Here is a 16557-nt window from a genome sequence, read left to right as displayed (position 1 = left end):
ATACAGAGTGCACTTTTAACAGGAGTATTTGAAGAGCAAATTAAATGGAAGTTGGCCAGGTGGCACTGTGTGAAATTTACACCACAAAGCCAGAGAACGAGAATGGTAGAAAGTTCTCATGTTGCAATGCTATCACAATAAGTGTCAAATATAAACACCCAATAACCCCTTACTAGAACGAGTGGTGGGCTCTCACGGGCATGTAAGATTGGGTGTTAAAAATGATCGAACACGAGTATTCGATCCAATTCGTACACAGACCGCCTCGCTTCAACAGCGTTTTATCCTCCACGGTTCCATCATGTGACGTGCCTGTATTACGTGCATAAAGCTCGCAAAAGATGCAATAGAGATTGTTCCGAGCTGCCACGCCTGCAAAGGGCTTTACAGCTGCTACCTTTTCTTTCAGAAGAAAGGTGGTGTGTTTTGGCCAATTTTAGATCTGAGACACTTGAACATCATGCTTGCAAAACGCCCATTCAAATGTTAACTCAGTAACAGATCTTATCGCTCATCTGCCCATGGGACTGGTTTGCGTCAATAGATCTAAAGTATGCGTACTTTCGTATCCGAATTGTACAACAGGCATCACAGGCTGTTCTTGAGATTCGTGTTCGAAGGGATGACATATCAATTCAAAGTCCTTCCCTTTGGATTGTCTCTGGCCCTGCGCATGTTCAAGAAATGTGTCGATGTGGCACACACCCCTTTGAAGGGGAATGGAACCTCAGGCGGTTCATAGGGTTTGGAAAACCAGAAGTCAACCTATTTGCCTCCACAGAGACAGCCCTCTTTGGTAGTCCATGTCCCAAGTCCTGCTGGGAATTGTTTCTTGGTCCACAAATTGCAGACGAAATGCAAATATGCGTTTCTCCCGGTACGTCTCCTCCACTCTGTCATCAGCAAAGTCAAGAGGACAATGAAACGGTTCTGTTGGTTGCACCAAAATGGCTCAAATAGTCATGGTTTCCGAAAATGATGTAGATATTAGACGGCCCTCCATGGGAAATACTGCTGAGGAGGGATCTGCTCTCTCAAGCACAGGGCACGATTTGGCATCCCCAGCCAGAGTTGCGGAAACATACACGTATGGCCCCTGAACGGAGCACTGCGATTGAGCCGGAATTGGACACCTCTATGTACTAAAATGGCATGCGTTTGTGGATTGGTGCTCTTTACGCAACAAGACCCAGTGAATAACTCCATAATGGAGATCCTTACATTCCTTCAAAAACGTTTGGATGCAGGTCTTACTCCGTCAATGCAGCAAACATATCTGCATTTCATGCCCCAAAGGCTGGTTCCTCTATAGACAGACGTGATCTGATCATAAAGTTCTTTAAGGGAGCGAGGCACTTGAACCCCCCCAATACGGTTCCAATATAGGACTTAAATCTGATGCTGAGGGTGCTCACAAGCCCCCAGTTTGAACCATTGGAATCCGTTGAGTTGCACGTGTCCTCTTTAAAGATTGCACTGCTGTTGGATCTGGCCTCAGTACAACAGGTTGGTGATATACAGGTGCTGTCGTTTGAAAGTTCATGCCTGGAATTTGGTCTGGGGCTTTCAAAGCCACCATCAAACCCAAAAAAGGATATGTGCCTAAGGTGTTTCTACACCCTTCAGGGTTCAGATAGTGCACCTACAAGCTTTCTCTTCTCCACCGTCTAATTCGGATGAGGAGCAGTTAGCGCATTTATTATGCCACGTGTTGGCATTTAGTTTTAGATATTTATATCTTTTCCAATTATCTGTTGTCCAATATCGGTTTCTTTGCCCACTCTAACCTTTTCTTTTTGTATGGCTTTTCTTTGCAATTCTTCCCATAAGGCCTGCACCCCTGAGTCTGCTCTTTACTGTTGCACATGAAACTGGTGTTGAACGGGTAGAATTCAATGAAGCTGTCAGCTGAGAATATGTGAGGCATCTATTTCTCAAATTAGAGACTCTGATGTACTTATCCTCTTGTTTAGTTGTACATCTGGCCTTCCACATCTCTTTCTGTGCTTGTTAGAGCCAGTTGTGCTTTGTCTTTGAAGACTGTAGTGTACACCTTTGTATGAAATCTTCAGTTTTTTGGCAATATCTTTTTTTTATTTTATCCCCATTTTCTCCCAATTTGGAATGCCCAATCCCCACTACTTACTAGGTCCTCGTGGTGGCGCAGTTACTCACCTCAATCAGGGTGGCGGAGGACAAGTCTCAGTTGCCTCCGCTTCCGAGACCGTCAATCCACGCATCTTATCACGTGGCTTGATGTGCATGACACCACGGAGACTCACAACACGGAGGCTCATGCTACTCAATGCGAACCATGCACAACTTACCACGTCCCCCCATCGAGAGAGAGAACCACTTAAATCGTGACCATGAGGAGGTTACCCCATGTGACTTTACCCTCCCTAGAAACTAGGTCAATTTGGTTGCTTGGGAGACCTGGCTGGAGTCAGTCAGCACTCCCTGGATTCGAACTTGTGACTCCAGTGGTGGTAGTCAGCGTCAATACTCACTGAGCTACCAATTTGCCATTTTTTGACCTAATATTAAACTTAAGACATGCCAGTCTATTGCATACTGTGACAACTCTAAAACAAACACAAAGACAATGTTAAGCTTCATTTAACAAACCAAATAGATTTCAACTGTGTTTGATATAATGGCAAGTGATTTTCAAGTACCAAATTAGCAATTTAACATGATTACTCAAGGATAAGATGTTGGAGTGATGGCTGCTGGAAATGGGGCCCGTCTAGATTTGATCAAAAATGACTTTTTTTCAAATAGAGAGAATTTTTCAAATTTTTATATGACCTGACTATACTTTGTGATCAGTTGAATGCCACTCTGGTGAATTTAAGTACCAATTTCCTTCCGAAACGGCAAAATCTGTACATTATTCCAAACATTTGGCCACCAGTGTATATTGCCTAAAAGTTAATATACATAAGCAAATAGGTAAAACTTTGATTAAATGGTGTTAACTGATATTCAGGGAATGTGCTGGTGATAGACATAAATATGTACATTATTCCAAACATTTGGCCACCAGTGTATATTGCCTAAAAGTTAATATACATAAGCAAATAGGTAAAACTTTGATTAAATGGTGTTAACTGATATTCAGGGAATGTGCTGGTGATAGACAAGGTCATTTTTAGGGAGCAGACATGGTTCATTTTTAGGCCATTTTGTTATTCTGCAATTCTGAAATGAAATGTTTAAAACCAATTCTGCAAGGTGTGTGTGTGTGTGTGTGTGTGTGTGTGTGTGTGTGTGTGTGAGATATCTAAACTTCCTTTTGATAAAGTGTTTTAAGGCTAAAAATGAATGCAGAAAAAACACAATGAGGTGCTTTTGGTTTCACTTTCATTCATGCTAGTTTTGTCAAAGCTCGGCCTCAATATCTGGAGAAACCCAGCATCCTGGTCCTGTTTAAGTGAGAGTAACAGAAAAAGACAGTTATAAACATGGACTGAAAGCTGCTAAAGAACTAAAGAGTGTTTTGCCGATCAATTAAAAGAAATTTAATCATAAGAAGTAAAAAAGGACATATCTGCAGGTGTGCTTTCATCTCAGAAAATGCAACATGGGATCTGAGAAGTAGTTTCCTTTATGCAGATCAACCCTGGTCTTGGGAATTTAAATTTACATTTATTCATTTGGCAGATGAATTACATTCTCTAATTACTAGTTCAGGTCTACACTTGCAAAGAAAAGAAGCAAATATATAGTGATGACCACCATATCAGTTCTTACACTGATTTTACACTGAATGACCAAAAAGAGATAAGACACGGTGTGCTTCATCTTCTAAAATTGGGGGCCCAAAAAGACTAGAAATACAGGCAGGGCATGATTCAATCCTCTGAAAAATGCCTACTGCTCCAATCATTCCTCTTCAGGGCCTTCAGCTTATTGACACCATTTACCCAGAAACACAAAATGTTTAAGCTATAAACACAACCGAGGATATCAAGTCTAAAAAAGTGCTGCAGCTTGTTATTGTGCAAGCCAAAGTCTGGGAAAAGTCCCACACCATTCAATGAATTCAACACGCCACCATAAACAATAAGTCAAGGTCCAGAGAGTGTGCCATCCATTTTTTGGAGGCCTTGAGTGTCACCATTCCCACAAAAAAATATATAGGATGCAGTCGAACACGCAAAAGCTTTAAACAAGTCACCTTGAAGGGCACAACTGATTGTTGCATCCACAAAGACCATCAATTCTTTTCCCCGACCGCCATTCCATACCATCATTTTTATCTTATAAAGCTGAATGGTCAACAATGTGGCATACACCTGAGCTATTAATTAACAAATGTACAAGAATGCTATGGGAACAAACATCACCATCTCACCAAATGCCCTCAGTAATTTTGAATGAATAGGTGTAGTATTTCATCTGGACTCGCTCCACTGAGAGAATAAATAATGCAGGTAGGTTAGACTCAAGAACTGCCCCAACAATGGCGCACAATAGTGAAACCGTTTGGCACAACGTGCCCTCGCCCGCAATGGTGAAACTTTGTTTCTGTTGAACCCAACACTCATCTGACAATCCATCCAGACTAAAACCAAGTTTCCACAACAAACTAAACAGATGTACTAGAGGTCGACTGAGAGTGGCTTTTGCTGATACAGAAGGTGGTAAAAAAGGCAGATAGCTGAATAATCATCCGATTGTTTTTCAAATTGATTTATTGAATGTTAAAACATTTTCTTTGTCTTTTCTTACAATGATGGGCACGCAAGAGTCCAAAATGAGTAAAATCCCAGATGCGGTTTCATTGTGCAAGTAAAATCCCAATAATAACAAGCCTGAAACACACTGGTGACTCTTATTTTGAAATCTACTGTATGTATTTCCAAACAAAACATGCACTCTTACAATAATCTACAATGTAAGACAATAAAAATACTATAAAGTAAACATTGCCATATGGGCAAATAAATACCGTATGAGCAGTAATTCATTAACAGTAGATCATCTTTCATCAATAGTAGATCAACAAAGTTTGCTTGTCACTTGTACGGTATTCTGGTATTATAAAATACTTTTTTCCTTTTCCCAATGACACTGTCAATCAAAATCAACATGAACTCAACAAACAATAAAGGTTATATTAATAATATCTATGCTTGGTGCCTGGGTAGCTCAGCGAGTATTGATGCTGACTACCACCCATGGAGTCATGAGTTCGAATCCAGGGTGTGCTGAGTGAATTCAGCCAGGTTTCCTAAGCAACCAAATTGGCCCTGTTGCTAGGGAGGGTAGAGTCATATGGGGTAACCCCCTTGTGGTTGCAATTAGGGTTCTCGCTCTCAATGGGGCATGTGGTAAGTTGTGCGTGGATCACAGAGAGTAACATGAGTCTCCACATGCTGTGAGTCTCTGTGGTGTCATGCACAATGAGCCACGTGATAAGATGCGCGGATTGACGGTCTCAGAAGCGGAGGCAACTTGTCCTACACCACCCGGATTGAGGCGAGTAATCGCGCCACCACGAGGACCTACTAAGTAATGGGAATTGGGCATTCCAAATTGGGAGAAAGATTAAATTAAAAAAAAATAAATAAAAATAACGTCTATGCTTCATGTGCGCCTTTTTTCGTATTAATAATCGTGATTTAGTCCATAAATAGTGATGGTGACTTTGCGCCATTATCTTCCATCTGTAAATTTTCACCAAATTAAACTTTTTATAACCTATATATATTCATCAGATTAAGGGTTTTTGTCACAGAGGAACATGGAGATAAATATATATATATATATATATATATATATATATATATATATATATATATATATATATATATATATGACAAATATAGTTCCAAAAAGCAACTATCATCACCAATTAACCGGTAAATCCAATATATCGGTTGACCACTATATTATATGCAGATAGATAGAGTTGAGGTGCATCCTAGTGAGGGAGGGTCTTCTTTCGTCTAACCCACATTTAATAAAGTAAATATTGATGGCCCTTAAAGTTATAGTTTATGCAGAAATGAAAAATCTGTCATCATTTACCCACCCTTATGATGTTGCAAACATGGATGACTCACTCTTTTTTCTGTGTAACACAAAATGAGATGACTGCCTCGGTCCAATTCACTTTTACTGCATCTTTTATTTCAAACGATGAAAGTTAATAGTGACTTAGACAGAACTTTGTGTCTAACATCTCATTTTGTGTTCCATTCAAGAATGAAACTCATTCGGGTTATGGAACAACATGAGGGCAAAGGTGAGTAAATGCTGACAGAATGTTCATTTTAGGGTGACCTGTCTCTTTAAGAAAGGGTTTCAATCAGCATTACTACAGTGACTTTTACGAAACGATTTGAGTCCAGACAGCAAGTCACACTGACTCTTTAAAGCAAAACCAACATTAAGCAAACAGAGCAGACAGACTTGTTTAGCTGGAGACATGAATGACACCAGATCCTTATTTTGGTATCAGCCCAGTGCATTTCATTGGCAAGCTTTCAGCCAGCCCAAGTTATGAGCCATCAGTATGTGTCATCCAGCAAAGCCACATCACAATGTCTCAGTTCAATAATAAACAAACCAACAGTGTATTTTAAGCATGCATTTACATGTCTGTAAAGCTCGTAGAGGATCAGCACTGACCTGGAGAGATGTTTCAGGATCTGTTTCTTGATCAATCCAGCCATGACCGTAATCTCATGAAGAATTTACCCAAGGACGGGGCTCTGACATTGAACGCTGTACATTTTAGATTTCCCCCGGTTAACAGGAGTGTTTTCTTCCCAAAGATGAAGGCCCGTTATGGGCGAATATAAACATGACTCGTATGAGGCGTCCGACGCAACCGCTTCTCTGATGGGTCCATGTTGAATGCGCAGTGACGCGTCGGTGGACCAACGAGCATGCGCAGGAGCGCTCCACGACAACGAGGCTCGCCGAACCAGAGCTCTTCTAATGGATCATTGCACAAGCTTAGCATGAAATAGCATAACAAAGCGGTCCCATAGACATTCTGTGGTCGGCCCACTGACGAGGAGAGAATAGGCCGGCTTTAATGGATGTCTACGAAGATGCTTCAGTGTGCTGAATAAACTGCTTTTTTGAGAAAACAGCTCATCACTTAATGAATTGACGGCCTTTCCTCTAATCGTCAACATGTTTTACACTAAAAAATAATTTTGGAACGAACTATGTGTGGAGTTTACTACGATAAAATTGTTGTTTTATAAGAGAAGACGCGGACAATTTTGCGACAGGTAGTTGTCCGTTTACGGCTCTCCCAATTCATTTGTATGGTATACGCAAACTGTTACTCACTGTCGTAACACGATAGTAGACCGTTGCGCTCTCTCCTATGATAGAGTCGTCGATGTGTCAAATAAATAAAATAATCTCTGGCCTAACTGCGTAGGACAACTAGGAATCCGCTTTAAAGGTTACCTCACACAGGTCGTGCATTTGGGTTTCTATGGAAACACGATTAAAATACTAGAGTTATAATTTCTCTGTTAATTATGTATGGTTAATAGAATATTTTAAGCTCTTTCAAAGCTCGTTTGTACTATTGTTCTGAATGCTACTCTTGATTCCATACTGTAATCCCTTATTATGTTGTATACGTTTTTAAATATTTAATGTCCTGCAAATAATAATAATTGAATAAGTACGGGCGGGGCTTAGCTAACCGGATGTGGTCTCTAATTGGTCAGGTGTGATGGTATAAAAAATAACTACTTTTTAACTCTTCAATATATACTTTCAATTAAATGGATAAAACAACGTTTCTAATTATTTTTGTCTAGATTTAAATGAGGCTTAATGGAGGATTTGGTCACTTTATTTTACCGGCTTTATTAACCCCCCTCGCGCCACTTTTTAGACACCAAAAAGATTTGCTTTGCTGGAACTTATCTTGATAAAGTTATACATTTAATAATAAATTGAATACATCTGATAAAGTTATTAAATTATTAAATCATTAATAATTAACCATTATTACGAAAACACCACAGCAAGTTTATCCAGTTTAACGTTATAATAGTTGGCCTTTTTTTTTGTCATTTAATTTCGTTTAATACAAGCTGACACATTTTTTGTAGAACCTTGACGTCATCACTAGTTTGACCATAAGATGGCGCCAAAGTGAAGCAGCTGCATGGAGGTCAACTCACAATTTCTAAATATCTCTAGTACTTTTTATTAGAATAGTGCTGTCAGTGACAGGACAGTTGCCATAAAAGTACAAAGTAATTAGATTTTACCGAATAGGACATTTAAAATACTTGACCTGGTAGATTAATGCATTAGAGGCAGATTAGCACACTGGAATTTACAGTAGAGAGAGGTCATATGTTTATTGTCATCTGTTACTCTTTTATTATTATTATTATTATTATTATTATTTTCTTTTCATTATCTTTTTTGTGTATCAATGATTTGGCAATACTGTATGTAAAAATAATCATGCCAATAAAGTACTTTGTATTAGTAAACTATTCAAATCATAATTGTTGCATTGCATTACAAGTCATGGTTCAGAGATACAGAGTATAAATAACTCTGGGTTTGTCCAATATTCATACTCATTGATAAGCCTTTCTCAAATGCTGAGACTGATCAACATACATTACATTCACTTGGTCCCTATACAGTGTCCATCAGACAAAGTGAATCTGTCTTTTTGATTATATGGCTGAAATGCTTAATGCTGATGGCAGTCTCCACGAGGGAGAGACTGTCAGTTCAGTGACCAGCTTCAGTTGAAAAAAATGCAGCGTGAATACTCAAAATTTAAAAGGCACACAGGAAAGTGTGGAGATGAATGTGTGAAAGGCAGAATCAGAAGAATTTCAGCTCCAAGCGCTTCTCTTCATGTTGTCAAAAAGCTTCATCACTTTGTGCATTTCCTCTTTCAGACTGGTGCAGTCTGTCTGCTCCAGCTTCTGAGAAATCTATATTGACAAGAGTGAGGAAGAGTCAAGTGGTTATGAAACATACAGAGACCTAATACAATTCTAATACAGTCTTCCTGCCATTCTCATGTACGTTGGTGCTGTAGATCTCAATCCCACAACATGCTATCCCACCTCCACATAATATACAATAAAAGGGAATACACTGTGTCAATTCTCTTTTCAAAACAGGTATTGAATCATCCTAAACTGAATACAGGATGTGGGAGAGAGGTTTCCTGTCACGTTTCATAAAAGTGGTAAAATAGGTTTCATTAATAGAATTACTGTGGCTTTAATGTGCCTGAAAACAATATACATAAACATAGATCAGCCACAACGGTAAAACTACTTCCCTAATATTACGTAGGTCCCACTCATGCGGGCAAAATAGCGCCAACCCACATCTCAGAATAGCATTCTGAGCTATTCTTCTCACCACAATTGTACAGAACGGTTAAATGATTTACCCAGTTCAAACCAGTCTGGCCATTCCCTGTTGACCTCTCTCATCAACAAGGTGTTTCCATCTGCAGAACTGCCGCTCACTGGTTGTTTTTTGTTTTTGGCACCATTATGAGTAAATTATAGAGACTGTTGTGTGTGAAAATCCCAGGAGATCAGCAGTTACAGAAATACTCAAACCAACCCATCTGGCACCAACAATCATCCATGTGAATATCTAATCAACCAATCGTGTGGCAGCAGTGCAGTGCATAAAATCATGCAGATATTGGTCAGGAGCTTCAGTTCACATCAACCATCATAATGGTGAAAAAAATGTGAGCTCAATGATCTGGACTGTGGCATGATTATTGGAGCCAGACGGGCTGGTTTGAATATTTCTGTAAATGTTGATCTTCTGGGATTTTCACACACTAGTCTCTAGAATTTACACAGAATGGTGCCAAAAAAATAAATAAATAATCCAGCGATGATCGTGTGCATAAAAATGCCATAGTTTAGGTCCTCTGGATGACAAATTCAGGGGAATGTTGATGACACATTATTCTTACCTCATTGACATAGCGGGCCATGTATTTGTAGAGTTCTCGCAGGGCAGCACATTCATTAAACTCATATTCATGTTTCTAATGAAAGAAAGGGAAATTCCATTTTCTTTTGTATCTCCATCACTATGCATCACTGTCAATCACTTAAGATGTTATATTAATAAATAGAGGTATTGGCATAAATTGTACCTTTGACTCTTCCTGAAGAAACATCTTGAACTCTTCGTTACTAATAGAGGGCGTATCTTTCATTATCTTGTAGTACATCTTCACTTCCAGTTTGTACTTAGGAATGTCTTTGGCATAGAGTAGCTTATTAGTTGGCGAATGCTGTGAGGGAGAGAGCGAAATTGAGTTTTTCCTCACCCTTATGTTGTTCCAAACCACTATGACATTCTTCCGCGGAACACAAAGTAGATGTTCGGCAGAATGTTCAGTTTCAGTCACCATTCACTTTCACTGCATCTTTTTTCCATTCAATAAAAGTTAACAGTGAGGCTGAAATTATGTCAAACATCTTCTTTTGTGTTCCACGGAAGAAAGAATGTAAAACTGGTTTGGGATGACATAGCAGAGAGTAAATGATGGCAGGATTAAAATTTTTTGGTGAACAAGTTTCTATGGTTACCTTGTCCAGGTTTTGCTCAACAAGCGAGAAAGAGTCCATGAAGGCCTGAGCAATGACAGACAGACAGCCGTCTAGGTGAGGCGTCTTTTCCATGTCACTGAACACAAAGTCAGGGTTCTTCAAGATGTTCACCCAGAAACGAAGTGGTAGGCTAGTAGGAAAGACCATGAGCCAAAAAAATTATCCAATCATGTATACAGCTCACCTTTTCCAACTAGTTTAAATTTGATCCTTTATTAATTTTAAATTCAGCATTTCAGTTCATGCATGTACATTTAAATGTGTTATTTGTTTTATTGTGGGACATTTGATTTGTATTAAGCACCTGTTTGTCTTCCAGATGTGAACAACATCTGAATCTGAGATTTTTTTTCTCTCTGCTTGTGCATCCAGGAAGTCGAAAAAGTACTTGACAGCCAGTGGGCCTCTGTTGTTGGGCAATCCCCAGATATTCTTAAAAAGATTCTCCACAAAAGAATGGACTGCCACCTGGTGGACACATAAATATCATATATCTCATGATACAACAAATTTCCAAACATCAATCAATGTTTTTAAAGAGGGTAGTAGTAATGATGGATGAAAGGATGGATGGATGGAATGATGGATAATTGGATAGGTGGATAGAAAGATGGATTGACGGCTGGTGGATGGATAGATAGAATGATGAATAGATGGATAGGTGGATAGATAGACAGATGGTCAATGGATGGATGGATGGATGGATGGGTAGAAGATGGATAGTTACAGTCAGATGAATGGTTGAATGGGCAGATGGTGGATAGATGGATGGACAGAACAATGGATAGGTGGATGGATGGATGAATGGATGGAGAGATGAATAGTTAGATAGATGGATACATGGATGGTGGATGGATGGACGGACAGATGGATGGTTAGAAAGATGGATAGGTGGATAGATGGATACATGGATGGGTGGATGAATGGATGGAGAGATGAATAGGTAGATAGATGGATACATGGATGGGTGGATGAATGGATGGAGAGATGAATAGGTAGATAGATGGATACATGGATGGGTGGATGAATGGATGGAGAGATGAATAGGTAGATAGATGGATACATGGATGGACGGATGAACGGATGGTTCAAAAACTTGATAGGTGGATAGATGGACAGATATGCAGATGGACAGATGCTGGATGGCAAAAATGATGGATAGGTGGATTGATAGATGGATGAATAGATGGATTGAAGGTTGGTCAAAGGATGGATGGATGAATGGTGTATGGATAGATGGATACATGGATGGATAGAACAATGGATAGGTGGATAGATAGACGGATGGACGGATGGATTGACGTACTGATGGTGAATGGATGTATGGATGGATGGGTGGATAGATGGATGGACGGATGGTGGATGGAAGTATAGGTGGTTAGATAGACGGACGGATGGGTGTATGGTGGATAGATAGATGATGGATGGACAGATGGTGGACAGACGGTCAGATAGATAGATAGATAGATAGATAGATAGATAGATAGTGTTACGAAGGCAGGTGAAGGCAGACGAGGGGTGAGGATCTAAATGCGGTTTTTTATTGAAAGTTGAAGAACAACAAACAAGACAGGAACAAATGAAACATCCACGATGGGAAAACAAAACCAAAACACGAAAACATCCAAAGAGTACACAGGCTGGGGAAACATCCACAGAGGGCAAAGGTGACGATAACAAACACATCCAAGAATCTACATTCAAGAATCTACATTCAACGACCGACAGAGACTGAACAAACAACGGGGCTTAAGTACACAGGGATAGTGATGATCAAACGAGACACAGGTGAGAACAATGAATGACTGCAATGATGAGGGCAGGGAATTATGGGAAGTGTAGTTTATGACAGTTGACAAGTGAAACACGGGGCAGACAACAGGGGATCTAGATAGATAGATAGATAGATAGATAGATAGACAGATAGACAGATAGATAGATAGATAGATAGATAGACAGATAGATAGATAGATAGATAGATAGATAGATAGATAGACAGATAGATAGATAGATAGATAGATAGATAGATAGATAGATAGATAGATAGATTGCTTCTGTTAACAGTGCCGTCAATTGTACCTTGGTGGAGAGCAGTTTGGTGAGGTACATCTCTTTGAATTTCACCTCTTTTCTCTCTGGATGTTGGCTTAGATCTATGTCTGGATCAACCTTGGTAAACCAAAAAATCCAGGTTATTATACTTATACATTTGAATTGTCCATCCTATTAACACTAAGACATAATTACAGTTATTTAACAACAATTGTTTCTTTTGTGTTCTTAATGTTGAGTGTCTAAATGTCTAAGATATTGTGTTTTCATTGTAAAAAAATTAGGAATGCTTAGTGTATCTTTGAACAATGTTAACTGCACCGCATTTCTAATAAAGTTAACAGTTTTATGAGACACTTCCTTTCATTTGGACAGGAAGAAAATATGGCAAAACTGAAAGCATCACACGCCCACACACACACATCAGCAGTGTAAATGTTATGCCAACCTGAAATAATGCCATAACAAAATAACCTTCAACCACTGACTCGATAATGAAAACACAGCACAGTCATTTCTGGATAGATTCTTAGCGGGCCACTCTCAACATGTCAAAACAAAGTGGCCATTCAAAAAATGCGTCAACACAAGGTATTAGTGCATGGTTACTTACCAGATGGAAGTATTTGGTAGAGAAGTTTTCGTCATCTGTGAAAAGCATCCCGACATAAAGTCAATAAAAGGACTGAAATGACAATCAATTTCCATAGCAACAGGGAACTGATTATGTGATATAACTGTGAAAATATATATGTCAAATTGCTTTCCTTGCAAGTAGGTTGAATTATTGTGTATATCTGTGGTTTGAGTGAGCACCCCTTATACCCACTCTGAACACCAAAATCTGCAGATGCACTCAAATAAACTACTACATAAATTACTCAATAAACAAATAAACATACACACATGCATGTGTTCGTATGCAAATTTTAAAGCTGGGAACTTAAATGACATTTAACACATGTAATAATTATTGTAGTACTTAATGAATAACAGATTATAAGGTAATGTAGTTTCAAACAGAAATGTCATGAAACCTTTATTCATATACATGTACATTCATATTTCATGCACAACAACTGCTGATATGTTATGCAATTTAAAATGTTCATTAATTACTTCTCTATGAAAGACACTATAGAGAGCTTTTTTCATGTGTATGCATGTGAAAAAGTGTGAAGATATAAAAGGTAGCACTGGCAGATGTAAGTTGCTGCATAAAGACACAGATAAACCACCACTTCCTTAATACAGTGCAAAGATTCATCCTCTTGCTTCAGTGCATGGCAACATGCAAAGAGAGTGATTTGACCTAGTACAGAACTTGAAACTTGACAGCCAGTTACCACTATGCATTGTCCTTGTATGGAAAAAGCAGGTTTGACTTTTGTATTTCTGCCTCAGCATGAATGAACAAAAGTATTTTGATAAAATGACATAAACCAAGCTTAATACATAACATTAAAAAATATAATTGTTCATTGTTATTATATGATGCTTAATCCATTAACTAGTGAATATACCCTTATTGTAAATTGTTACCCCTTTAGTTTTAAGAGGTTGCATTCAAAACACACTTGGCTCAAGAATAAATGGCATGACACATCTGTTGTTGCCTGAGCATTTAAACTTGAAATAGGGATGGATCCATTTCAGTTTGACAAGTTCATGAGACTTATTTTAAGTGCTTAGAAACAATAGGTTACTATCGTAACCCCGGTTCTCTGAAACATCGAGTGGAGAGATCCACCTATGGGAAGGGCATCCGCACCTGACCTCTGCAGAAGCATCCAATTGCACCAAGTCTGGCCTGACAGACAGAAGCGCGTGTCCAATGCTCGGTAAGGGACCCGCCCCTTACCAAGTGCATAAAACACTAGTACGCGCTATCTTACCTCAGTGAGCATATTCGCTCTCGTGCAGCAAGCGGGCAAGCTTAGTGGATCTCTCCACTCGATGTTTCAGAGAACCGGGTTACGATAGTAACCTATTGTTCTCTTTCATCATCTCGTGTTCGAGATCCACCTATGGGAGATATGGACAGCTCCCGATTGCCCAATACACTACAATGAGGCCCTGAAAGCCAGAGGATGGTCACCTCGAAGGCGTGCATGACACGCCACACGGAAACCACCCCACAAAGTGAGGAAGCCACTTTAGCAACAAAGAATAGCATATGGTAACATGCATTCGTGAATAAACCTGACCGCACTATCATGGTGAATATATGGTGCCAGGTGCAGAGTAGAAACATGCTTAGTGACTTTAAAGTGCTGGACTAGGCAGCCCAGACTTAAAGAGGGGTGGAGGGCCTAAGAGCACAAAGCTACAAAGAGCCGACACCCAGGACAGAATGAGCTACCGGGTTCTGGTAACATCTAGCCGGTAGTATCTGGCAAACGTATGGGGAGAGGCCCAGCTTGCAGCTGCACATATGTCCTGCAAAGAGACTCCCTTAAATAGAGCCCAAGAGGCAGCCATACCTCTAGTGGAGTGAGCTCTGATGCCCTCTGGGGCTGCACTCCCTTTGATTCATATGCCAAAGATATAGCTTCCACAAGCCAATGAGAAAGGCGTTGCTTGGAAATGGGGTTCCCTGAGTGCGGGGGCCCCAAGAGATGAAAAGCTGGTCGCCTTTTCTAAACGAGCTGGTCCTGTCTAAGTACGCCCAGCAGGGCACGTACAGGACACAAAGCGCTCAACCTCTGATCCTCTGTGGAGGAGAAAGGAGCTGGGTGGAACGCTGAAAGCTCAATCACCTCACACGTGAATGCCGGGAAGCATTTTGGCATAAAGGCCGGGTTGGGCCTGAGAAAAACCTTATCTCCACTGAGAGAGAATTTAGTGCACGAGGGATGAACAGAGAGTGCATGCATATCACTGACCCGCTTGGCAGATGCCAAGGCCAAGAGCAAAGCTGTCTTGAAAGACAAATTCTTAAGGGAAATACTCCCCAGGGGCTCAAACGGCTGTTGAGACATTAGCGCCCAGCGCCATGGGTAGGTCCCATTCAGGAACGACTCTCCTGGGGACTGGAAGAGAGCGGCGCATGCCCTTCATAAACCTACTGAATAAGGGGTGTTGCCCCACCGTAGCGCTGTCGAACCCCACATGACATGCAGCGATAGCCGCTAAATAGACCTTAATAGTGGAAAAGGATCTTCCCTTGTCCATAAGGTCCTGCAAAAAGCATAAGATGTCGGTGATTGAGCACTGATATGACGCTACCCGTCGCCCTTCACACCACTCTTCGAACACCCGCCACTTACAGTCGTAAAGAGACCGTGTTGAAGAGGCTCTGGCACACTGAATGGTGGCCACAACACGTGGGGAGCCCCAATGTGTTTAAGTTGGCCCTCCCACGGGCCAGGCCCAGAGGGCCACCCTGTCCGGGTGCGGGTGATAAATTTCCCCGCTCAGCTTGAGACAAAAGGTCTGTGCGAAGTGGGAGGGGCCATGGCTGGGCATACAGCAGAGGGATAATCTCTGAGAGCCACGGCACCTGGGCCACCTGGGAGCTATCAAAATCATGGTCAAGCTCTGTTCCTCACCCTGGCCAGAGACGGCTATGAGGCAAAGGGAGGAAATGCATAGAGCAGCACGCTGGGCCACGGTGGGCCAGTGCGCCCACGCCGAGGGGCGCCTCGCCCGTAGCAGAAGAACATAGGACAATGGGCGCTAGGCTAAGAGATCTACGGTTGGCTGGCCGAACCTCCTCCACAGTAGACACACTATCTGAGGATGGAGGCTCAGTCTCCGTGAGAGCCGGTTTCCCTTGACAAGAGGTCTGCGCCCTGTTCAGTATGCCCGGGACATGGGTCGCCTGTAACGACAGGAAATGCCGCCTGCTTCATACTAACAGCCTGTGAGCCAGAGCATGCAGCTTGAGGAG

At 40.8% G+C, this 16557-nt stretch overlaps 2 protein-coding genes across 4 annotated transcripts in view; both read right to left on the bottom strand.

Annotated features, from left to right (window-relative positions):
- LOC127637163 (UHRF1-binding protein 1-like) overlaps positions 1-6920 on the bottom strand; it is a 34699-nt gene extending 27779 nt beyond the window's left edge. Inside the window, exon 1 of one of the 3 annotated variants that reach the window (XM_052118086.1) lies at positions 6643-6920. In XM_052118086.1, the coding sequence (XP_051974046.1) occupies positions 6643-6686 (44 nt within the window). In that variant the 5' untranslated portion in view covers positions 6687-6920. The remainder of the gene's footprint in view (positions 1-6642) is intronic. The other 2 variants (XM_052118084.1, XM_052118085.1) reach the window with 2 other exon arrangements.
- Positions 6921-8046: 1126 nt separating this feature from the next.
- LOC127637155 (plexin-C1-like) overlaps positions 8047-16557 on the bottom strand; it is a 30063-nt gene continuing 21552 nt past the window's right edge. Inside the window, 7 exon segments of the mRNA XM_052118073.1 lie at positions 8047-8951; positions 9968-10042; positions 10154-10294; positions 10593-10743; positions 10918-11081; positions 12693-12782; positions 13279-13313. Coding sequence (XP_051974033.1) covers positions 8850-8951; positions 9968-10042; positions 10154-10294; positions 10593-10743; positions 10918-11081; positions 12693-12782; positions 13279-13313 — 758 coding nt within the window. The 3' untranslated portion in view covers positions 8047-8849.

This window comes from Xyrauchen texanus, chromosome 45, assembly GCF_025860055.1.
Source record: "Xyrauchen texanus isolate HMW12.3.18 chromosome 45, RBS_HiC_50CHRs, whole genome shotgun sequence".
Classification (NCBI taxonomy): domain Eukaryota; kingdom Metazoa; phylum Chordata; class Actinopteri; order Cypriniformes; family Catostomidae; genus Xyrauchen; species Xyrauchen texanus.
This window is presented reverse-complemented; position numbering and strand designations above follow the sequence as displayed.